The 26172-nt window shown below is 40.5% G+C and overlaps 1 protein-coding gene across 3 annotated transcripts in view; it reads right to left on the bottom strand.

The window, feature by feature from the left end:
• The window catches only part of mao (monoamine oxidase), a 134064-nt gene that overhangs the window by 46463 nt on the left and 61429 nt on the right, over positions 1-26172 (bottom strand). For all 3 annotated transcript variants that reach the window (XM_069889301.1, XM_069889302.1, XM_069889303.1), the window contains exons 4-5: positions 6578-6682; positions 51-142 (exon numbers count right to left, since the gene is read on the bottom strand). In XM_069889301.1, coding sequence (XP_069745402.1) covers positions 51-142; positions 6578-6682 — 197 coding nt within the window. The remainder of the gene's footprint in view (positions 1-50; positions 143-6577; positions 6683-26172) is intronic.

Raw genomic sequence — 26172 nt, 5'->3', positions numbered from 1 at the left:
AGAGGTATGATCCTGACCAAACAATAATGAATAATATGAGGGTGACTTACTTGGTCCAACAAAGTTTATCAATCAACTGTTGCATTGTTAGTTTGTCCCATTGTTCAGCATGGGGTGCTTTCCACGGTGCTTCAACTGGTATCTGGAAAGACAAGATTCCTTGCACTTTTGAACAATGTTATTACTCACTGCAGTAATGTGAAGCACTTCTCTTCTGAGAATGAAGCATTAAATTCTAGGTTCAGAGAAGGATTTAACCTTGGAAACAAAATTGAAAGAGTGGTGAATACAGCATTGACCAATCAAATCGTGAGGAGAGAGTTATGCACAGGTCAGGAGAAGAATTTAAAAAGGAGTGTTTGAAGGCCTCTGCACTTTAACAGACCATTGAGTTGCGATTCATTCACAGGAATAAATAAAGGTAAAACAAGCACAAGATTTAGGATTTAACTTAGGTTACTTTGGAAACAAGATTGAAAAGGGTGCTGAATACAGCACTGAAGATCTTGCATATAAATGCCCACAGTACAAGAAATAAGAGTAATGATCTAGCAGTGCAACTGGAGATTGGCAGGCATGACAATGTAGTCATCATTGAGTCATGGCTGAAAGAAGATCACAGTTGAGAATTAAATATCCATGGATACACAGTGTATAGGAAAGCCAGGAATGAAGACAGAGGGGATGGGGTGGTTCTTTTTTGTAAAAATGGAATTAAATCTTTACAGAGAGGAGACACTGGATCAGAAGATATAGAATCCCTGTGGGTTAAGAAACTATAAGTGTAAAAAGACTCATGGAAGTTGTATTCAGACCTCCAAACAGTCGCCATGATATGGCATGCAAATTACAGAGGGAGATACAGAAGGTATGCAAAAAGTGAAATGTTATAATAGTCAAGGGGATTTCAATATTCAGGTTGATTGGTGCTGGATCCCAAGAGAAGGAATTTATTGAATGCCTTCAGGATGGCTTCTCAGCTTATGGCTATAAATAAAGCCCATCTTCAAAAAAACTAAAGGGAACAGGGTGGGGTGGGTGTATCTCTTCCAAATTTTCAATTTTATTTTTGGGCAATTAACATATGTAATTTACTTCTATTATTATGTTCTGATAAATTAGTGAATCGGCCCTTCTTGGGTAGAAATGAAACTGAAGTTTTCCAAAAATCATCTATGTTGGCAATTTTAGGTTCCATTTTACTCTTTTCCTTTTCTAAATTGACAGATAATTCAATAATGGGAAACAGGTGGAGAATATGGGCTCAATTTAGAAAATTATTTAGTTAGAAAACATTTTTTCTCTTGGTAGTCCATTTAGTAACCATCTTATAACCATATAACCACTTACAGCACGGAACAGGCCAGTTCGGCCCTACTAGTCCATGCGTAACAAATCCCCACCCTCCTAGTCCCACTGACCAGCACCCGGTCCATACCCCTCCAGTCCTCTCCTCTCCATGTAACGATCCAATCTTTCCTTAAATGTAACCAATGATCCCGCCTCGACCACGTCTGCCAGAAGCTCATTCCACATCCCCACCACCCTCTGCGTAAAGTAATTTCCCCTCATGTTCCCCTTATAATTCTCCCCCTTCAACCTTAAACCATGCCCTCTAGTTTGAATCTCCCCCACTCTTAATTGAAAAAGCCTATCCACATTTACTCTGTCTGTCCCTTTTAAAATCTTAAACACCTCTATCAAGTCCCCTCTCAATCTTCTACGCTCCAGAGAAAAAAGCCCCAGTCTGCACAATCTTTCCCTGAAACTCAAACCTTGAAATCCTGTCAACATTCTCGTGAACCTTCTCTGCACTCTCTCTATTTTGTTTATATCTTTCCTATAATTTGGTGACCAAAACTGTACACTTGTTCAGCTTTCTGTATTAGATGCAGGCTTTAAGGAATGGTACAGACTAGGTATCAAAAGTTATTAACATCTTTTTATTTGAGATATCTTTGCTTCCTTTGAACAATTGTCAGTTAAATTTAATCTTTCTAATAGATATTTCTTTAGATATTTACAAATTACGCATTTTGTTCAGTTAAAATTGCATGATTTTCCTTGATTTGCAGACCCAAATATTCTTGATACCTTTTTGTAAATTTACAGTTTGTTCATGGTGGATTAATATCATGTATTTATAACAATTTATTGGATTTAAGATCAGCCTCAATGGCTGAACTTAAAAATGATTGGGAGTGTGATAACATTTTCAGACGAAGATTGGTGCTCTGCTCTTACTTAGATTGATTAATGACTCTTCATTTTGTGTATGGCATTGTTAATTACAGTGCAAGGTGGTACATAGAATACATATGTCCAAACTTAAATTATCTCTTTTTTTATGCACATGTTGAACCATTATGTGAGAAGTGAACATTTTTTTTTTAATTTTTTTAAATTTTTCACACTGTAAACCATATTGACCAAGATACATACAGACATTTTTCTTCTTAAGTATATACAGTGTTGTTTTCCCCCCTCCCTTCCCTCCCCCCTTCCCACTTATTCAAAGTTCAATCTATAAGATACATTAAACCCGTTAAACAATGTCGTCACTTAATAAAAATAAACAAGAAATTTTACTGAGACCGTTCTTTTCATTCTCTTCTCCTTCTGTCATTTTAGGTGGTGGAAGTCCACGGTGGGATTTCTCTATTGTGTTTCTTTTTTGAAGCATCATTGATCCATTATGTTTTTGGAGTGTCCCAATTTAGGAAGATTTTGGGAAAACATTTTTAAATCTTTCTCAATGATTTTTAAGATAAAAATAGAACCATGCCCTTTAATTGTTTGCCTGTGTCTGCCTCTCAAGAGAAAGTTTTAGCTTTTAAGCATGTTGATAGTCAGATGAGCAATTTCAATGAAATAGAAAGATGAATTTTCACCTACTCACACATGATGCAATGTAATAGTTAAGCTTGGAGAAAATTAGATACAACATTAGAGGCAGAAAGTTTCTATTTGAAGGAAGTGGGACCCATTCATAAAATGCAATCATGATTTGGATGCTCCAGTGATTCTCTGTCTAGTTTCTGAAGGTCGTTATTTGATTTATATCTAAATTTTTTTTCTATAAGGTAACCTTGATTGGCAGGAGGGGATAGATTAGATTTAGTAATTACAAAAAAATTTTTAAAAAGCTTGTGGCTGAGCTGACCAGGGAAACGGCAATTCTGGATTGGGCATTGTGCAATAAACTAGACTTGATAAGGGAGCTGAAGTAAAGTTGAGGGAGGCAGCAAAAAGGAAATTATAGATCTGTTAGCCAAAACATCGGTGGTTGATAATTTGTTGGAGTCGATTGTCAAGGATGGGGTTACGAAGTACTTGGAAATACATGGCAAGATAGGCTAAAGTCAGCACGTTTTCCTTTAGGGAAAATCCTGCCTGACAAACCAACAGCAATTTTTTGAGGAAACCACAAGCAGGCTAGCCAAAGGACATGGATTTTCAAAAGGCCCTTGATAATGTGCCACACATGAAGCTACTGAACAAGATGAAGCCCATGGAATTACAGGAAAGATGAGCATGGGTAGAGCATTGCCTGATCGGCCGAAAACAGAGAGTGGGAATAAAGGAATCCATTCTGGTTGGCTACCAGTTACCAGTGCTGCCTCTCAAGATTCAGTTTTGAGGCCACACTATTTTTTTTATTTTTTTTTTTTTTTTTTTTATTTTTTTTTAAACGCTGTATGTTAATTATTTGAATTGCAGTATAACTGGATTTGTGGCTAAGTTTGCAGATGATATAAGATAGGTGGAGGGGCAAAAAGTGAAGAGGAAATAGAAAGGCTGCAGAGAGACTTCTGTAGATTAAAAGAACGTATTTTATTTGCCATTTCTTTGCTCAATGTTGGAAAGTGTATGGCCATGCACTTCGGTAGAGGAATAAAAGAGCCGACTCTTTTTTAAATGGGGAGAAAATTTTAAATTCAGAGCTGTAAAGGGACATGGGAGTCCTTGTGCAGGATATCCTAAAGGTCAACCTGCAGGTTGAGTCAGGGGTGAAGAAGGCATTTCTTGAGGAATAGGAAAAAATGAGCAGGGATGTGATGTTGAGGCTTTACTTTGAGTATTGGGTTCATTTTTGAGCTTATTTAAGGAAAGATGTGCTGGCATTGAGAGGGTTCAGAGAAGATTCACAAGTAATTATTCCTGGAATGAAGGGATTTGCAGATGAGGAAGATTTGAAACAGCTCATGGCCTGCAGAAGAATGAGGGGAATCTCTTTGAATCATTTTGAATGTTGAAAGGTCTGGACAGAGTGTAGCAAAGTAATTTCCACTGGAGTCTAGGACAAGAGGACACAACTTCAGGAATGAAGAGCACCCACTTAAAACAGAGGTATGGAGAAATGTCTTTAGTCAGAGAGTGGCAAACCTATGGAATTTGCTATCATAGATAGCTATGGAGGCAAAGTCATTGGGTGTATTTAAAACAGATATTGACAGATACCTGAATCGTCAGAGTATCAAAGGTTATGGGGAGAAGGCACGGGAGTGGGTCTGAGTGGGAGATTGGACCAGCTCATGATTTGATGGGCCAAATGGCTGACTTCTGCTCATATAGCTTATGGTCCTAAACAGACTGTGGAACATGTAATAGTTTAACTATTGATCTGTGAGAATGCAGCTCTGCCAATCCTGAAGCAATCGTTTGGATTAACTAATTAAAATAGTGGCTACACCTACAGACAAGATGAAACAAGAACTTTGAACAGGTCTAGTCAGTCCATAAACATCTCTGCTCCAAAATCAACAATCTCAGTTTTCTGAATTCTTCACATCAGTACCTTTCAAGTAATTCTTCCCTCGCCCACTCAAGTTCTTTTACTTAAGTATGTGTTACTCAGAATCAAATATTAGAGGTTGCAATAGAAATGTATGAATAACAACTTCATCACCATGGCAGTATTATGTATCATTTATAAAATTCACAAAGGCCTCTGCTAGATTATGTGGATTTGGGGTTACTGTTACAAAGTTAAAAACTACCAGCATATGGAAACTTTGGAACCTGAAAATTACCCTGCCCCAAACCACCCTGACTTGAAAGAAAATATTGTTCCTTATCATCCTGGAACTCCCTACTTAACCATTTGCAAAGAGTACTTAGTATATCAGTTCAAGATTGTGGTTTGATGCTATCTTCTCAAGGCTGTTATACAGTCCCATTAAATGGCATTAACTCATGAATGATCACTGTTGTTGCAAAGTGAAATATCCTATAAAAATTTATTGTAACATTCTTATTATCTTGAAGAGAAGTCAAATATCCTATAAAAATTTATTCCAACATTCTTATTATCTTGAAGAGCAAATCTTCCAATATGTGTACATCTGGAATAGTTTAACTCATGGATTGTTTTTCAGAGTACCATCAGACTCTGAAGGGCCTATATCAAAGATGAAGCATGAACCATTAAATGATGTAACTGACTGTCCAAGCCAGAGAAGGGCACAAGCTTGTTGAGACAAAGAAACTGTTCTAAGACAAAATGTCATTGATCTGAGGATGGGGAGGCAGCAGGAGTGCAGGGAGCCGGGGTGGGGGAGCTGTAAAATAGAGGAAAGGAAAGAAATGCCTGAATCCAAAATGATTAAAGATATCTTGGCTTTCACTTTGCTTGAAATAGGTGCCCAAAATCCCATGTTCACCCACAAAGCAAGTTCATGAGGCCAACAAAATCAATGTACTAAATGATCTTTCTCATTGTCACCCCATGGTCTGTGCTCTTGGTCAGCTACTTTGTACAGCTGTTTGAATGTTAGAGCTGAATTGCTGGACCATTCACAGAAGAACCCTTCTCATTGTATCAGGTACAATGTCATAATAATTGAACGAAACAACAGAGCTCATGGGATCCTTTGAACAATTTCCATACATGACCTGATAAGCTTCCCTTTTAATTGGAAATAAAAATATTTTGGATTTCCTAATATATTGAACAATTCCTAATTTTCCTTTCACCACCAACACCTCACCACTCACAGAATCAAAGTTAGAAATGACATAATACCACTTCCATGTCTATAATTACAATAGAGTCTGTGTGCCGCATGACTTTACCCCCTTTGGCTTAGCATGCACCTACGATCCTGTCTAAATTATGCAAAAACAACCAAGATATTTTAAATAGCACTAATTCCATTAATAATTTTGGAAGAGCATATGTATTTCTTCTCATTGCCTTCTAGATTAAAGCCTGGATCTGAATTGTAGCTCAAGGAACTATGGAGACAACAGCTGCCAGCAGACGGCAGCTCAGCACCTCTCAGACTTCCAAAGAAGCAGCTTTAATGTGGAAGTCTGAGACAAGTTGGAGATCAGATGCTGAAACATATAAAACATTTGCTTTACTATTGGAGTGCCACTAAGCATTGCTGAAGTCAACAGCAGGAAGTATTCATGGTGTTATCAATCCTGTGAAAAAGGTACATGAAGGGAAGTGGTCTACTTTTGTAATTGTTCTAATTATTTTAATTACTTGATATAATGTGGTCTTTATGTTTATTTTTTCAATAGTTTTAAATCATAAAAATTTAAATGAACATTAATAATCACTCTTTACCTCCTTTCCCATGTCATCCAGGGTTCTCCAAAGATTGTTGTAATCCATGTAAGCAAATGGATTCCACATAGGTGGAAATGGACCCTTGAAAGGATAGGATTTTCCCTGAAACAAAAAAAAACTTTCAAAATGACATTTGGAGCTGGAAACACATTCTGACCAATTAAAATACAAATGATTTTGGAATGATCAATGCCAAGATTCTAACTTCGATTCAATTTGGTTACATACAAATATCAAATCATCCACTGGCAGTCCAGGCAGGCATCAGAGGAAGCATGTGACAAGTGGTCAATGTGAACAGCTTCTGAAAGAAACAATTAATACAGCACAACAATTCCACTTCAAAAGTAGCACTTTATTCAATTTACGAGATGGTGAACCAAGTCTGTAAACTCAGGCCATTCCCCAGTTTCCAGTAACTACAATGAGATGTGGTTTCAGTCAAAAATGCTCAGAATAAATGCTCCCCATAACCCAATCAATACTCTTTTCAAGAAAGTTTTCACACTGGGAATCTTGCCTCAAAAAATGTTTAACAGTGCATTACATTTTATACATCCATCAACAGCGGATGATGAATTGCATAAGTAACTGCAAGATATTTTTTAAAAATTAGATTTCAGACTCACATTATAGCATTAAGTTGCCTCATCTATGACCTGTCCAAAATGTAAGAATGCATGAACTTGTCCTATTCAAAGATGCAGCTGTACCCAATATTCCCATTAAAGTGCAGTGATCTTGATTTGCTGAATTCATCCAAGCAGGAGCCAAACTACTACATAACTCGAGATGATAATTACCTTATAAGACATAGACGACATGGTAAAAAAAAAAATTAACTTTATTTTTTTTAAAATGTACAACATGGTAGACCAGATTCCAGCCATTGATACCTATATCCTCCAATTACCCTAAATTCCCAAATGTTTTGTGGGGAGGGAGGGTTGGTGGGAGGAAACCAGAAAACCCAGGGAAAATCCTCGCGAGGTTACGGGGAGAACTGACAAAATTCCTCTCAGACAGTGGCAGAATTGAAAAATGGTGGAATCTCAGACGGTTCCCTCTCCAACTGCTTCGGCAGCCTATCACCAGCCCAATCTCCCTACCAAACCCTGTGTGAAAATAAAGTTCCTATCTGACCAACTACTGTAAATAATCAAACCAGACCAGGTTACTGTCCATAGGGGGGTGGGGGGGGGGGGGGTCAGGAGGAGAGAGAGAAGTAGCAAGTAAAAGGCAGCAGACCAGGTTGAAATGTGTTGGTGAATTGAGAATGTAGAACCAAAAGACAGATGATGCCAGTTTGTAGATCATGGGAGAGATGGCAGTGAAAAGATCAGCGCAAGACGGTGAGAAGAAAATCTTGGGGTGCATAATGGATGGATAATCATGGGAGCAGATGATTGGGATAAGGTCATGAAGGTGATGATCTTGGGGTGAACAGTTACATTAGCTTGGAGAGCATTTCTGGAGAAGCAGGGTTTGGCTGTGGGACAGCAGGAGACAAAATGGCATTTAACATCAGAAAACCAAGGAGATAATTGTGGACCTCAGGAGGAAGTCAGGAGAACACAACCTAGTCCTCATCGAGGGCTCAGTACTGGAGAGGGTCAAGAACTTCAAATTTCTGGGTGTCAACATCTCTGAGGATCTGGCCTGGAGCCTCCATGTTGATGCAATCACAAAGAAGGCTCGCCAGCGGCTATACTTTGTGAGGTGTCGGAGGAGATTTAGTACATCAAAGACTCTCATAAACTTCTACAGATGTACAGTGGGGAGCATTCTGGCTAGCTTCATCGCTGCCTGGTATGGAGATGCCAAATCTCAGGACAAGAATAAACACCAAAGTGTTGTTAATTCGGCCTGCGACATCATAGGCACCAGACTTCACTTCGTCAGGACACCGACATGAGGTGGTGTCTTAAAATAGCAGCCTCTATCCTCAAAGATCCCCCAGCACCCTGGCCATTCCCACTTCAATCTGCTACCATCGGGATAAAAGTACAGGAACCTAAAGATGAGCATTCAGTGGCACAAGGACAGATTCCTGAATAATCAATGAACCAAAGACATTGCCTTACTTTTTGTGCCCTATATTGTTAGTTTTATATAGTAAAGTCGTAAGATGGTTATAATCTATATGTTTGCTCCATGATTACTTCTGTGAAACACCAAATTTCATGACAATAAATCCTGATTTGGATTCTGAAAATGGGAATGGATGGAAGGATGAAAAGCAAAGTGAAGTTGGGAAGAGAGTGTTGGTTGGGGAAAAGTGATCTAGAATGAGAAGTAAAGCACAGCACAAATGAATGCAACGATGGCAGGAAAAGCAGGTCTGCTCGAACAAAAAACAAAATGTTCAGGTGGGGCTTGAGAAATTATGTACATAATTTCAATACATGCTTTGCATGGCTTCTGATGTCATTGTATGTGCCCAATTCTTTTTTGTTTTCCCAAAATGTTAGTCAGTCAGGATTGTACAGCATTGAAACAGGACCTTTCACCAAAATCATCCATGCTGACCAATATGTCTATCTGAACTATTTCCATTTGCCTAAATTTTCCCCATTTCCCTATGAAATGTTTCCGTAATTGTCCCTGCCTCTATCACCTCCTCTCGCATTTTACATACATTATCACCCTCTGTGGAAAAACATGCCCCTCAAGCCCCTTATAATCTTTATCCTTAAACCTAAATCTATTTGCTCTAGTTTAAAAAGACTCTCCTACCCTGACCATTACCTCATCTATGCCCCTCATGATCTTATAAATCTCTAAAGTGACTCTTCAGGCACCTTCACTTGAGGTAAAATACCCCCAGGCCGTTTAATCTCTCATTACACTGCACACCTTCCAGTCCTGGCAACATGCTTGTGAATATTTTCTGCAACCACCACTCCCCACCCCCCCAGACTTAATCATATACAGGTCCTCTTCACGGTTCAGAACACCAGCAATTTTGGAATCATCTGCAAACTTACTAATTATGCCAACTATATTCTTATTGTATGACAATAATATTATTTACAACAATGGATTGTTCAAAATAAACATTAACAAGAAAAGAGTCCATGGTACAACAGGAAACATATTAGTGTGGGTATTGGCTGATTGGCAGGAAGCAGAGTCATACAGGGATCATATTCTGGTTGGTGTTCCAGGTGTCGGTGTTTGGACCTCTTTTTTTCATGTTGCCAAGTTTGCAGATGCTAGAAAGGCAGGTGGAGAAGCAGGTATGTGTTGAGGAAACAAGAAGGCTGCATAATCACTTGGACAGATTAGTAGAATGGGCAGACAAATGGCAAATGAAATACAATATTGGAATGTGTACGGTCACGCATTATGGTTGAAGAAATAAATGGACAGACGGTTTCCTAAATGGGAATAAATTTGAAAATTCCCAGACCATGTTGAAATGTGTTGGTCAGAGTCCTTGTGCAAGAATCTTGCGGGTTGAGATGGTGGTGAAGAATGGAAATGCAATGCTGGCCTTCAAAAGGAATAGAATTTTAGAGGGATGTGATGTTGAGGCTCTACAGGGCACTGGTGAGACTTGACATGGAGTATTGTGGGCAGTTTTGGGCTTCCTAAGTAAGAAAGGATGTGCTGATGTTAGAGAGAGTTGAGAGGAGGTTCACAAGTATGATTCCAGGAATGAGTCTTACATTTAACAGCTCTTGGCCAGTACTCATTGGAATTTGGAAGATGGAGTTGGGGGGGGGGGGGGTGAAATTTCATTGAAACATTTCAAATGATAAAAGGATAAAGTAGATATTAGAAAGATTGTTTCCCATTGTGGAAGAGTGTTGGACAAGAGGGCACAACTTCAGGATTGAAAGGTGTCCATTTAGAACCGAGAAGCAGAGGAATTTCCATAGCCAGAGAGTGGTGAATCTGTGGAATTTGTTGCCACAGGCAGTTGTGAAGGCCAAATCATTTATGGGAGAGATTGATAGGTCTTTGATTAGCCAGGGTATCAAAGGTTCTGGTGAGAAGGCTGGACAATAAGGCTGAGTGGGGAAAATGAATCAGCTCATGATTGAAAGGCAGGGTGAACTTGATGGACTGAATGGCCAATTTCTGTTTCAATATCTTATGGACATCATTTTATGGACTAAATCCTGCAAGTATTCGCATAAAATTTATCTCTGCTTGTATTACCCAAAAGGCTTGCTGAACCACATTTTTTATAACATTTTTAGTAAACAAACAATATTGAATAAAAGTGCAGAGCTCCATACAGAGTAATTTTTGACAGACACCAAGGTCAACACACCTTACTGTGCTTTTATTGTATCAACGTTTGGCAGCAAAAGGCCAAAGCAAAACTTTTCCAGTCTAGAAATTACAGCATCTTTTTATAGTTTTTAATTTGAATAAATGAAAATTTTCATTTATAATGGGACTCAGCAAGTTTCATATTCTCACTCCACAATTATGCCATGTGATGGACTCAACTTACTGGCATATTCTATAGATCTGAGAGATGCAGAAGGCCATTTTTTATGCCCAGGAATGATGGGCACATGTATGCCAGCTGCACATCCAGTGCTCACCTGCATGGAGAACTTGAAAGCTCAAGTGCAGCAAAGCCATTTAGGAACTTCTCAGCCTGTGACTCTTTCTACTTGTTGAATTAATGGGACCTTTGTGCATTTCTGAAACCTGGTGTATTGTCAAAATCCAGGGTGGTTTCTTGAACAGGAGAATCCAGATTTTCGCCTTTGGATACCTGAACAGGCCTACTGTTTCCAGAGAAGCATTGAGTACCAAGAATTCTTGCCACACAGGTCCTGCACTCTCCAGAATGGCATTAGGGTCATTGTGAGGCAAAACATGAACATCAAAGATCCAATACAATCTACACCCACGCACTTCACCTGTGAAGAGTGTGCTGCAGAATAGAAGATTAATTATTGTGCAAAGTCAGATTATCCAGCCCTTAAAATGCATGCTGGTACTCTCTTCCATTTGGGCCACTTGGCACCATCTCATTACCTTGTTCACTTTACATAACCTTGTAATGCTTTAATTGTATACAAGATACACTACTACTTCAGTGTAAAAAAAAATGCTGTTTTTACCCCAGCATTACATTCTAATACAGCTCTTTAATTAACTGTTTACTCCCCCCACCACAAAATTCCATAGATGGCAGATTCCATGCCTCCTCTTTCTGCTCCCTGTTCATCCATGTTAGAAAACAAGGGAAATAGTTTTGACATCTATTGAATATGAAAAGCAGTATTCAAATACAACTTGCATTCCTTGTTTCAAGTCTCTTTCTATATCTTCCATTAAAGTTCTCCTAATTTGTATGATAAATTAAAACTTATATTTGCATTTAAGCACTTCCCTTCACTCTGGGTGGTCTGAGTCAGAGGTCAACAACTAGCTTCGATTATTAAGCTTTCATCCCAAATCAATAATAAGTCTACTGACACTGTACTTAATCAAAGTTTAACTATTCCTTATGACCATTTTTTTTTTTAAACACACAAAAGAATATTCTCTCTTGGTCATTACTCTTGATCTTTATTTAGCAGGATTGCGGTCATACTTTTATTATACTCAATCACATGTATAATAGAGCTCCAGATTCTCTAATTTATAAATGATCTCTTTGCATTTTATTCAATTAGATTATTTTATTGTCATGTACTAGTATGCAGAATTACATTATATATAAAATTCCTCAACTTTCACCTGCCTTAAAGCACAAAATGAGGTGCTATTAGCATTGCCCAGTGTCTCCAACAATAAGAGAAAGACAAGTAAGAGAGTCCCTTCAGAGACACCATGTCCGTAGATTTGCCTCCAATGCTCCCGCAGACTTCGCAGCTGCATATTGGTGAACTCAAGCTCCCAGGTCTAAATCTACGATATAATCAGGAAGCTTTCAGTGCCTGAAATCCCTTTGAAAGCCATTCTTGCCTTCAGCATGCACTCAAATCCTGTTCCTAATAAATGGTCCCCACGCATTAGTCTGCTGCAACTCGCAGCCTGGTTTGATCCATCAGTTGCCAGTCTCCAGCAGCCCATAGCCCGTGTGGATCCTTTTGCTGCTCAGCACTCGCTGGTCTGCTGTTGTGGTTTTTTTTTTCCCCGTGTAGGGTCGTCTCCCTGGGACCTCCCTCTTAGCAGGGGTTTGCTTCTCTGGTCTGGTGCTCTGAGCCAGTCCACTGATCCCCCACAGTCTGCAATCCCTGTGGTCCTCTGCTAAGCATGGGTGCCACCATAGTGAGAACAGACCTCTGTGGTTTTTAAATTTTAAAAAACACCAGCCACTTTACCAGGGTATTTAATCCCTGTACTGGGCTGTAAGCATTCCAAACAAGCAGTTGGGCCCCATGGAAGAGGGCTGTGTCTCCACTCCACGGTCTCCCGGGGCCGCACCAATGGCAGCGCTCGGATTACAGCAGCTCTGGCAGTGCCATTTAAAAAAAAAATTTAAACCTATGCTTCCAGACTCAGAGCAACCAAAGAAATTGTTCATCAAAAGCTTTGTAAGAACCTGAAGGAACTGAAAATGGCAAATATGCCATCCAATTAGATTATCATCTCAGCTCCATTTGTTCACATTTACTCCATTTCCTTCAATCTTGGCACATAGAATCTCTAATTGTCGAACTATTTACCACCTTTTGGGGGTGGTGGGGAAGTACCAATATTTCTACTACCATTAATAACTATTGTGCTCAGAAAAAGGAACCCCAACATTGGACTATTAATGTTGTGTTCTTCCCAATACGTGGAGTAAAATTCCAACACCTCATCACACTATCCCCCATTTGAGCAAGATTCCAAAAGATACTCACATTGGCTTTGAAAGACAAGAATACAGTGGTTTGGGCACCAGATACTTCACCAGAGACAAAAGCCCAACAGGATTCCTGTTCCACTACAATGATGACCACACAACCTTTCCAAGTACTTCTGTGCCATGAGTGCCCAACATTCTTTCACAGACTGCTTGGGTTAATTCCAAGCATCATCAGAAACAGTTTCTCTCATATAGAGTGAAATGTGGAATAAGGAAGCAGAATTTGAATGACTTAGAAACATTACCAAAATAAAATCAGCCCAATCTGATGCACATCACCCAACACGCACGCGAATAAAACTGGAAAAAAAAAACATTTGATTTGTGAGGAAATGGGAAAGGGCAAAAATATGTTTGCAGCTGAGAAACAAAAAATGCCAAGGAACTGCAGGCTGATCAGGTATTAAATGCATTGAGAGCTTTTTCCTCCTGTGCCAGGGAAGGTGGAAGATAGTGGGTCAGTAGACCACACCAGTGATGTAACGACATTAAGTGAGGATGGGGTGGAGGGGAGGAATCACACCAGGTTCTGAGTGTAACAGAGAGATCAGATTGTGTGGTAGAATTTTGGGAAGGGGTAGGGGAAGAGACAGTTGGAGCGAAAAAAAACATTTACTCCTTGTGGGCACTATCAGTTGCCCCAATAGTTGCAATGACAAAGACTTGAGGGGAACGATAGGCTTTATTGCTCAGAAGACTTGAGCTGGCCCAGATCCAAACTAGGGGAGTGCAGGGAAGGGAAAGGAGGCCCGACCTTTATGGCCTGGGTCCCAGGGGAGGAGTCCAGGTAAGAGTGTCATCAGGAGGTGGGCCAGCCCGAGCCAATTAGCATATACAATCCATACCATTACACTCCTCCTGATTTTGTAAACAGCATTTTCACTTTTTAAATGAGAAGTGGATAGAAACAGTAAAATCTTGATATCTTGAACACAATCAATTAAAAGGGAGACGAAGGCAAAAAGAAGACATGACAGGTAAAGGGGATAAAGTAAAGGAAAATTCTCAGATTTCAAATGTATATTACAATCAAAAGGTTGACTAGAGATAGAATAGCTCCCATTAAGTATTAATATGGTCACCCAAGTGTGGAGCCACAGGAGATGAGCAAAGTTTTAAATAGTTCTCATCTGTATTTATCACGGAGAAGATAATGGAAACTATTCAATTAAATGTGATGCCTTAAAAGAAAGTCATGCAACAAAAATGATTATGGCAGCAGCTTTAAAGTACATCAGGATCAATAAATCCCCAGGGCCACATATCCTATGCCATTGTGGGAAACAAGGGAAGAAATTGCAGGGGCTTTGGTAGAGCTATTGCATCATGGGTGAAATGCCAGATGACTTGTGTCTCTATTTAAAAAGGACAACCCAGGCTGATGGCCTAATGATGGGAAAGTTAATAGAAGTGATTGGTAGATGGATCTACCAGTATTTGGAAGGGAAAGGAACAATTAAAGATAGCATGGCTTTGTACATGGAAAATAGTGTCTCATGAATGATTCAGTTTTTTGAAGAGATGACTAAGAAGACTGATGAGGGAAGGGTTGTGGACACTGTCTATGTGGACTTTGGCAAAGTCCCATGTGGTAGGCTCATCCAGAGCTGGCCAACTGCATTCAAAATTGACAGTGAAAAGAGTCAGAGGATGGCAATGGAGGAGTGCTCTTCAGGTGAGAGGCGTGTGCCCAATGATAGGCAGCATCGAGTGCATGAATTAGGACATTGCGTTAGAGCTGTAAATGATTTCAGTGAAACCACATTTGTGGGTCTTATGCACAGTTTTGGCTGCCTAGCTACAGGAACAATGTCATTAATCTGGAAAGGATGAAGGAAAGATCGAGGATGATACCAGGACCAGAGGGCTTAAGTTGTGAGGAGAGGCCGGATATGTTGGGACTTTTTATTCCTGGAGTTGATAAATGACCTTTATAAAATCATAAGGTCATAGGTAAAGTGTATAATGAGAGTTTCCTCTGCCCTCCACCTCCCCACCCCCCCCCCCCACCCCCATCCCAAGAGTAAGGGAGTATAAAATTAGAGTATACTGGTTTAAGATTAGAAAAACAGAAAAAAATTTCACTGATCCAAGGAACAGCTTTTTGGGTGGAAATATGGATTGAGGTGCCAGAGGAAATGGTAGAGGCAGTACAATTACAATGCTTAACATGCATTTAGAAAGCTAGATAGATAGAAAAGGATTAGAGGAATTGGGACGTCCTGTTTTGCGGAAACTGCCAAAATGTTTGGCCTGGAAGTCAGCCTGAAGAAAACTGAGGTCCTCCATCAGCCAGCTCCCCACCATGACGACCAGCCCCCCCACATCTCCATCGGGCACACAAAACTCAAAACGGTCAACCAGTTTACCTATCTCGGCTGCACCATTTCATCAGATGCAAGGATCGACAACGAGATAAACAACAGACTCGCCAAGGCAAATAGCGCCTTTGGAAGACTACACAAAAGAGTCTGGAAAAACAACCAACTGAAAAACCTCACAAAGATAAGCGTATACAGAGCCGTTGTCATACCCACTCTCCTGTTCAGCTCCGAATCATGGGTCCTCTACCGGCATCACCTACGGCTCCTAGAACGCTTCACCAGCGTTGTCTCTGCTCCATCCTCAACATTCATTGGAGCGACTTCATTTCCAACATCGAAGTACTCGAGATGGCAGAGGCCGACAGCATCGAATCCATACTGCTGAAGATCCAACTGCGCTGGGTAGGTCACGTCTCCAGAATGGAGGACCATCGCCTTCCCAAGATCGTGTTATATGGTGAGCTCTCCACTGGCCATCGTGACAGAGGTGCTCCAAAGAAGAGGTACAAGGACTGCCTAAAGAAATCTCTTGGTGCCTGGCACATTGACCACCGCCAGTGGGCTGATATCGCCTCAAACCGTGCATCTTGGCACCTGACAGTTCGGCGGGCAGCAACCTCCTTTGAAGAAGACCGCAGAGCCCACCTCACTGACAAAAGACAAAGGAGGAAAAACCCAACACCCAACCCCAACCAACCAATTTTCCCCTGCAACCGCTGCAACCGTGTCTGCCTGTCCCGCATCGGACTTGTCAGCCACAAACGAGCCTGCAGCTGACGTGGACATTTACCCCCTCCATAAATCTTTGTCTGCGAAGCCAAGCCAAAGAAGAGAGGAATTGAGCTAAAGACAGGCAACATGAATTAGCTCAGGTTGTAAAATAAAAAAATTAAAAAAAAAAAAAAAAAATTAGCTCAGGTTGTCAACTATATCAGCATGGACAAGTGGGAACCTGTTTCTGTGCTCTATAACTATGACCATCACTGTCTAACCTTACTGGAAAAAGCATTTCCAACTGGATCTGACATCCCACACCTTATTCTAACATCTGGGAATCCACAGCACAAGGAAACAGCCTGCAAGCATTAATTTAAATCTAATCTGATCATTATTAAAATGAAATAATTTACAATCAAGGTCTCAGTTCAGGTTAGCTGACCAATCAAACCAAACAATTCATTTTTGCAGCAGGCTGCATTTGGGTTTCATAGCTTCACAAATTATTGCAAACATCACCGTCAGAATCACTCCAACCATCACACCAAGGTTTGAGATTACTCTTTCAATTCAGTAATTAATGTTTTTCTTTTAAATACAATTGGATTTTTACCCATCATTTGAAAATAGTACTTTTTTTTGCTCCATCATACAATACTTAACTTTCACAAGTGTGACAGCTTTATTGGTTTATAGTATAGAATGTATGATGTGCTCAAAATTTAAGATTTTACCATTTCTTGCTATTTCTCTCATTTAGCAGAAAGTGAAATGCTAGTTTACAAAATTATTAACTCTGAACCATCATTTTGTGTGTGTGTGTGTGTGTGTGTGTGTGTGTGTGTGTGTGTGTGTGTGTGTGTGTGTGTGTGGATTTTGATATCTGTTTGCCATTTCCACATTCTAAGTGCTTGCTTTAGTTTAGTGTGATGAAGGTAATTTGATTTGTTTATATAACTAAAAATTAAACTGCACAACTATCAAATTGTTCAGTAATTGACAAAGAACAAATTTATGCATTTTAAAAGAAATGTGCCATCTTTTTAATAGAATTCATGCTTCACAGATCTTTTAAATACCTTGGAGCTAATGGTAGCAACAAGAAGCTAAATTGCTGCTCTCATCTATATTATTTTAGGAAAAAGATATCAATGGCTAGGCAATGTGTAGCTGATGACAAGATGCATGGAAAAAACCTCAGAATTTCTGGGAATAGCGTTCAACAAAGGGACATCAGCTCGTTGAATGGTATAATAACAACAACTTTGTGCTCAACGTCAGCAAAACCAAGGAGATGATTGTGGACTTCAGGAGGAAGTCAGGAGCACATGACCCAGTTCTCATCAAGGGCTCAGTAGTTGAGAGGGTCAAGAACTTCAAATTCCTGGGTGTCAACATCTCCAAGGATCTGTCCTGCAATCTCCACATTGATGTATTCACGAAGAAGGCTCACCAACAGCTATACTTTGAGAAGCGTCTGAGGAGATTCAGTGTGTCCCTAAAGACTCTCGTAAACTTCTACTAATGTATTGTGGAGAGCAATCCAGCTGGTTGCATCACTTCCTCATATGGAGACGCTATCAGGACAAGAACAAATTCCAGAGGGTTGTTAACTCAGCCTGTGACATCACAGGCACGACACTTCACTCCATGAAGTGGTGTCTTAAAAAAAATCAGCGTCTATCCTCAAAGACCCTTACCACCAAGGCAATGCCCTCTTCATTCTGCTATCATCAGGAAAAAGGTACAGGAGCCTAAAGATGAGTACTCAACTGCACAAGGACAGCTTCTTCCCCGCTGCCATCAGATTCCTGAATAATCAATGAACCAAAGACACTGCGTTATTTTTGTGCCCTATTGTTATTTTGTTTTTATAGTAATGTTGTAAGATGGTTATAATATATATGTTTGCACTTTGATGCTGCCACAAAACACTGAATTTCATGATAATAAATTCTGAGATTCAAGAAGCAGAAAAAACATCTTGAAGACTGCTGTTTTCCCCTGAATAATTAAAGCACGTTTCACTCATTGAAACTAGGTACAATAGGTTAATGAGATGTAGCTTAAAAAAGTGCTGCAGGTGGCTTCAAAAAAGCCCAAGTTTTATGTTTTATTATATTCAATTTTTGTGGATCCAGAAGAGTACAAGCCATACCAGCCCTCCTGCTACACAACTGGCACTCATTAATCATCTGTACTTGCATAGTTGACTCCATTGTTGAGGATGCTGATGGCCATTGAACCAGCTCCTGCAGTTTAATATCCACCGTCTTATCCAAAGACTGGATGAGAGAAGAATCTGTTAGTTATTAGACTAGTTGGCTCCTGTCTTGCTCATGATGCTTTTGCTGTGATCGATACCTCAGTTTTTCTGGTTTTGCATCCAAGCCTGATCCTTTATTTTCTTCTCTGCACTTGGTTCAGTTTTATGACTTAGAGGCATTTTAAATAACTTGAGTAGGCTTTTTTTCTCTCTCCAAGTTGCTGCCTGAACCGTTAAGCTTTTCAGTGTTTCTTACTTTATTGAAGTAATGCTAGTGTCCACAGTACATTGCTTTTGTAAGCAAGATTGAGTAACAGCTGCATTCACAATCTCTGCTACTAAAGGATCTCAAAGATGCATAGTTTAAATCTATTTATACGTGCATTTTGAGGTGACAAACAGTATGGTGGAAAAGAAGACCATCCCTCCTCCAAATGGCCAGATGCTGTGTCTTGCAGTGGCCAATGTGAAGGCAGAGTTAGGCAAGGTCAAGTACTGGACCAGACAACATATCCAGCAGAGTGCTCAGGGGATGTGCAGCTCAGCCAGCAGGTGTTCTCACTGACATTTTTAACATCTCTCTGAGAAGCGTCATGGTCCCAAAGGGCTTCAAAGCCTCCACCATTGTTCCTGTGCCGAAGAAGTCATCTGTATCCTGTCTCAATGAATACAGCCCTCTCACCCTCATGTCCATCATCATGTAGTGCTTTGGGAGGCTCGTCATGGGGTACATCAAGCTCCTGCTGCTCCTATCACTGGACCCCCTTGCAGTTTGCATACAGATCCAACAGCTCTACAGATGATGCCATCACCACCACCCTCCATCTAGCCCTCACCCACCTGGAAAATAAGGACCCGTATGTTTGATTGGTGTTTATTGATTTCATTTCGGCATTAATACAGTCATACCTCAGTACCTGATAAGGAACTTGAGCCGTGAGGTGCTGCAGAAAGCCCTGCAAAAAGTAGTGGACACAGCACAGGACATTATAGGCAAAACCCTCCTTACCATCGAGAACATCGACAGGGAACACAGAAGAGACAGAGAGCAGCAGCAATCATCAAGGATCCACATCACCCAGGATGTGCTCAGTTCTCCAGCTACCATTAGGAAAGAGGTGTAGGTGCCAAAAGACTCACACCACCAGGCACAAAAATAGCTGCTACCCTTCCACCATTGGACTCCTCAACAACAAACTCAATCAGGCACCCAAACAAGGACTCTTATTTTTGCACTTCATTGATTTCTTTTTCTCTCTCTATTTTACACAGATTGTTTACATTTGTTACATGTGTATATTGATTATATTATTTTTGCATTACCTTTAAGTGGTAATGCTGCCTTGCCTGCAAGAAAAATCACAGGGTATGTGATGCTGTATATGTACTGAAGACAGGACATCACACTGAAATACCCAATTCGTGCCTGAAGCCAGGGCATCAAGCAGTCATACAATTCAGAGCCTCCAGTTATGCATCCATGTAGGAAAACAACTGGAGGAAACCTTTGTTTGAGGATGCATCTTTTATAGTAGTGGGTGATCTGAATAAACCCCCCAAATTATAAAATCAATTGGTACATTGTTACACTTCTTCTGACAAACCAAATCACAAGATTTCTTCCTCACCATCTCTTGGGCTCAACATGCAGGTGAAACCATGCTCATCCTTTCTGTCAATTCTACCATTCCTGTTCTGATGGTCCCTTACTGTACATGACCAAATGAGCTTTCGATCCATGCCTGTAAGTGAGGCAGTTCTTTCGGAGAAAGAAAATCTGCAAATACTGGAGGAATGAAATGCTGGGGGAATGGAGGAACTCTGCAGGTCAGACAGCATTCTTGGGGAGAAATGGTCTAATAGAGAGGAAGCCACACCAAGTAAACTGAATGTGGTAGATTAGGTTTCTTTCCACTCACATACCACTTTAAGTATTCCCTATGTCATAGCTCTGTGATTAGTAAGGAATTGCTTGTGTTATGTGGGTGAAAAGATAAAGTTTGAAAACCACTGTTTCAATCATACCTAATTGACTCGTTAGGTGCACGGTTTCATAACTCCAAAGGAAATGGGCCAAAGACAATTTTTCTCAAGCAGAATATTTCAGTAACAATTGGGTCTCGAGCAGTGATTCTCAACCTTCCCTTCCCACTCACGTACCACCTTAAGCAATTCCTTACTAATCACAGAGCACTGATGGGATAGGGAGTACTTAAAGTGGAATGTGAGTGGAAAGTAAAAGGTTGAGAACCACTAGGTTAGATGATTGGCAGAAAATGTGATGGTAGATCTAAATGGGAACTTCCTGAAGCAGTTGACTGTTTTGCTGAACACCTATATGTTAGTGGGCCTACACTGAAACTTCCTTTAACCCAACCTAATCTACTGCATTTGGTGTTCTCTGTGTGGCCTTCTCTACATTGGCGAGTACAAATACAGATTAGGTGACTGTTTCGACAGGCACCTACACTTTTCTTACGAGTCCAAACATGAACTTCCAATCATTTCAACACATGTTGAATTTATCCTTGGCTTCATCCTTTGTCAGGATTAGTGTTATATTTAGGATCATATTTCTCCCAGACAGCCTCAAAACAAATAGCATGAATATCATTTTAGGTAATCCCACCCCCATCTAGTTCCAATATCTTCTTTACATTACTCCTGAACTTATCTTTCTCTCCCCTTAATTTTTCTTCCCCTTCCTAATGGTCTCTCCCTCTACCTATCTCCCCACCTCTCACACTGTCTGCCCTATAACACACCACCTCTGGGCCCTTCCCCAGTTTTTTACCACTTTCCCTACCCCACCTCCTTTAAAAAAGGTGAAGTTGCATATTCTATAAATCTTAAGTCTTGCTGACCCAAAACATTGAATGGCCATTTCTACCCATGGATACTGTCTGACCCAGTGAGTTTCTCCAGAGGGTAGTTTGCTCAATTCTTTCATCCTAGTCTATAATTGCAGCCATATCTCTTCCTTAGTAGCAGAGGAAAATAGAAGGTGATGTTCACCTTGTGCTGGTCCAAGTGAGTGTCTATATACTAAATATTCATTTAATTCAACACACCTTGCCTTACATTGTGGGATCTGTTCAAGATCAAAATTCAATATATTATCATAATAATGTGTCATATTACATGAAATTTCTTTTTTCCTGCTGCAAGTCAGACAGATTCACCACTGGCAGGAATTACCCAAGCACCTCCAACAATCTTACAGTCAGAGAGAGAGAAACAAAAGCCCCCGCAGCCACAAAGAGTCCAGCCCAAACCATTGGCAACCCAAGCTCCAGATCTGAACCTTCGACACAGTCAGGAACCCTTCTCACATCCCGGTTCCAATACCCGATACCCCTCCAGCCAGTTCGAGCCAGTCTCCAGCAGTCAGCAGCCCGGCGCAAGTCTCCCAACAGCAGTCTTCAGCAACCCACAGCTTCCATGGGTTCCTTGCTCGAGTCACCAGCAGCCCGGCGCATGCACTGGTCCCTCAGCTGCACAGCCCCCTTACTGATCTGCCGCGTGGTCACCGTCCCCACAAGTCCACTCCTTCGCTTCTTTTTCTCAGACCGGCGGGGCGGGGGGGGGGGGGTGCGGGGTGTGATCCTCCCATCCTCTGGTGCCCTGCTCCAGTCTTCCATTTCCCCCAGAGTCTGCAGCCCCTTGTAGTTGCTGCCAATTAATAGGTGCAGCCATCTTGGGCACAGACCCTTGCCAATTGAAAGCACTGTTGTTATGTGGAGAATTCAAAGAGCACCACAGTACCCAAGAAAGGTTATTGTTCCCCTAATGCACATTTCAGCATAGACTGAAAAATCTCAACACCAAAATGCACCAAAAAATTAAAATACTTTCTGGCAAAAGAATAGCAAAATCCAAAAATACATTATTAGAAAATGACTGCTAACAGTAGGCCAAGGCAGAGGTGGAATTTTAGCATCTTGAACTGTGCTACTGCCTCAAGCCAAATCCAATATAGATTCAATCACAGACAGACCTGTGCAGATGATTAGGCACAGAATGGCCAACAAGATAGAATTAAGAGAGACCAGCATCCTTGAAGACCATTTTGACCATGATTTCTGTTATTAGCAAGTACCACAAATCCAATTGGTAAACTTTTTGCATTCTAATTAGGGGCCTTGATTGAAAACAAAATACCGCAGATGCTGTAAATTTGAAATGCAAATATTAAGAGAACAAAGCAGCCACCAGCAGAGAGAGAGTTGGGGGAGAGAAAGAGAGCAAGAGGTCAGTAAAATGGTGGGAGCGGGGGTGTAGAAAGGGAGGGGGGAAATACTAGGTTCAAAAATAGTTGCAATTTTTATTGCAAAATTTAAACATGAATTTCACTTTTTCTGATCTGCATTTCTTAATTTTTAAGGGGATAGTTTGTAATTGAGCAGAAAGCCAGCACGATTCCCACAAAAAAACATTTTATTCACATCTGCTACCCACCAGAAATGCTTTTGAAATTTTTCCCCAAATCTTTTACAGACCAAATTACAAAATTATAGGGTGAAACCATGATTCAAAATACTGCCATACAATCAGAGAGTAATGGGGTCTTGCTTAAGGACTCAGGGTGAAGATGGTTCTTCCTTTAACAGCGTAACTCTCCAACAATTCTCTGCTATATCAAGCTGCAGAATTTGCTGAAATTACTCAAATGGAATTGAATATTCCCAAAGTACAAGGCCTGCCTGTTGAGATAGATGAGCTGATAAATAACTGCACAATTATGTTAAAAGGTATTCTTTTCTCAGGGTGATAGCACAACTAAAACAGGCAGCCATTATATGCTTTATTAGAACAGACATTTTGCTTATGGTGGGATATATTTTCAGATTGTTCACTTGATCCATCAGTCAATGCTCTCAGAGCAATTCCATCAGCCCCTTTCCTTCACATAATGCTCTGAAATCTATTTACTCTCACATGCCCAACAACTCCAGCCGATTCTACAATCACTTATCTACACAAGGATAATCTACTATTTACCAATAAGCACATCTTTAATGTGGAAAGAAATGGAAACCCATGAATCATAGGGAATATAGTCAGAGGGTAGGATTGAACAAGCGTTGCTGGAGCCACGACACAGCAGCACTGCTTCCTGTGCCACTGTGTCACGACATGAAAATTAAGGGAATTTTGTAGGAGTATTCAAATTCTACAAATTTTTCAGCCCATTTATCCTCAAGAGCAATTTACTCAGATCCTGTCGAGAACTATTTGGCAGATAAAATTGAGAAGTGGAAGCTGGCTGGGGGGGTGCGGGGGAGGAAATCAAATTCCTCTGGCATTTTCCTGCTGTTGAGAGTTCTAATTAAAATAGAATTCATGATGTTAGATTTTTATCCTCATTTAACTTCCAAATCAATTTTAATAGAACCTGATTTCCCCCACTATTGTTCAATGTCTGGAATATTCAACCTTGGTCATAACTCAAAGTCGATAATTTTGGCCTTTTTAAAAGGGAGTTACACAGATGTTTGTTGAGAAAAATAAATGTATAGACTGAAATATATTCCAGTCCTTTATATATGACTGTGTTACTTGGAAACTCAGACATGAGCGTACAGAAACACTTCAACAAATAAAATGCCTATCATTTAAATAGCAGTGGAAAATGTTAGCTCTCTCTGATAGCATGAAAGGAACATGGGAACTTTCAAAAGTGAAATAGCATGGCTTCTTGCCAAATGATTCCTCCTAACGCACTTGGTGGTTGCCAGGACCAATGCTTCCAAGCGAAAAGCCCTGCGAAAGGTAATGGATATAGCCCAGGACATCACAGGTAAAACATTCCCAATCATTGAGAACATCTTCAGGGAACATGAATCCCATCAGAGCAGCAGCAATTATCAAGGATCCACACCGCCCTTCACATGCTCTGTTTTCACTGCTATCATCAGGAAAGAAGTCTAGGTGCCACAAGACTTGCCCCACCAGGTTCAGGAACAGCTGCTACCCCTCCACCATCAAACTCCTCAGTGGCTCTGCTGCTGGTGTGGACCCAGGAGGAGCGAGGAAGCAGAGAATGGTATTTCAATGCTCCTGCATAGGGTTCTACTTTCTGGCCATCCTGCCTGATGGCTTAACCCACTGTAGGACACGGCTGGCACATCTTTTTTTAAAATCCATAGGAGCAATGGAGTTCTGTGCTGAAGATGGCATCCATGCTTGTCAGCCTAGACCACAAGGACTGTGGGCTCTGGGAGAATCAGCGGACCAGAGCAGAGAACCCTCCCCCTTCCACTGAGGTTCAGGAGGGTGACTGGGATGCCTCGAGCACAGGTTCATTGATCATGATGAGTGTATGGTCAATTACACAGCACTGAAATTCTTACTTCCTGCAACTGAACTGGTACTTGGTTTAAAAAAAAAACTACAAAATAACTAAAGAAATACATATTATTTGCTTAATTGAATGCAAAAGACAACATATACCCTGAGAGTAAAAAAAATCTCAAATTCAGTATTCAGTAAAATCCTGCTGTCTGGAATTCTGGGTAGATTCATCTGCCCAGCGTTTTTAGTTTTACAACCATAAATTCCAATTTGTAGAATCTGGTTGCAAAAACCATCCACCATCTGCAATCTATGGCTTCTCATGACCCTGATTGGGAGGCTAAACAGGTACTACACCTTGCCCAAAGGTGATCTGAGGATTCTTTAAGTAGCAAATTAACATAACATTTTCAAAGGCCTCAGGCCTGAAATATTGTTATGAATCTTTGGTAGGTAAAGAACCCTGCATTCCCTTCGAAATTTCTCCAGCATTCTTGTGTATTAAAGTAATCATAACATCTGCAGATTTTCTTGTTTAACTCAATATGCAAGGCTATGATAAGTTTACACAAGGTAGAGAGAGAAGAGCTGTTCTTATTAACTGATAGTACAGAGACCTGAATATACATCTCATAAAATAGTTCAGTTGCCCAACTGGAGAGCTGCTATTTCGCAGCACAACAAACACCAGTTCAATGCTGATTTTGGGTGGTGTCGGAGTGGAGCCTGCACATCTTTCCTGTCATTATAAGGTTTCTCCAGGTTCTCCAGTTTCCTTCTGCATTCCAGAGATGGTGGTTTGTAGGTTAATTGACTACTTTAAATTGGCCTTGGGGTATAGGTGAGTGGTTGAATCTGGGGGGAGTTGAGAGAAGTAGAGAAAAAGAGCAGTTTAATGTAGGTTTAGTATTAAATATGTGGTTCATGGTCAGTGTGGATTCCTTGGGCCAAAGGCCTGTTCCTGTTCTATTTTGCTCTAAGACTTTGTTTTGGGAAAGAGGCAAGGAGAAGGGATGGAAAATTTTCAAGTATGATAGGTGTGATAATGACCTTGTGCTTTTGAAGATAATCAATGATTTCAGAAGAAAAATAAATAGGCACTTGAGAGGTTTGGTTTGGATGGGCAATGGAGTAGAGCAGGGAATGGGATGAACTATATTGC

This window comes from Narcine bancroftii, chromosome 7 (assembly GCF_036971445.1).
Source record: "Narcine bancroftii isolate sNarBan1 chromosome 7, sNarBan1.hap1, whole genome shotgun sequence".
NCBI classification, from domain to species: Eukaryota; Metazoa; Chordata; class Chondrichthyes; order Torpediniformes; family Narcinidae; genus Narcine; species Narcine bancroftii.
Note: the sequence above shows the minus strand (reverse complement) of the source record. Positions and strands in the feature narration are given on the sequence as shown.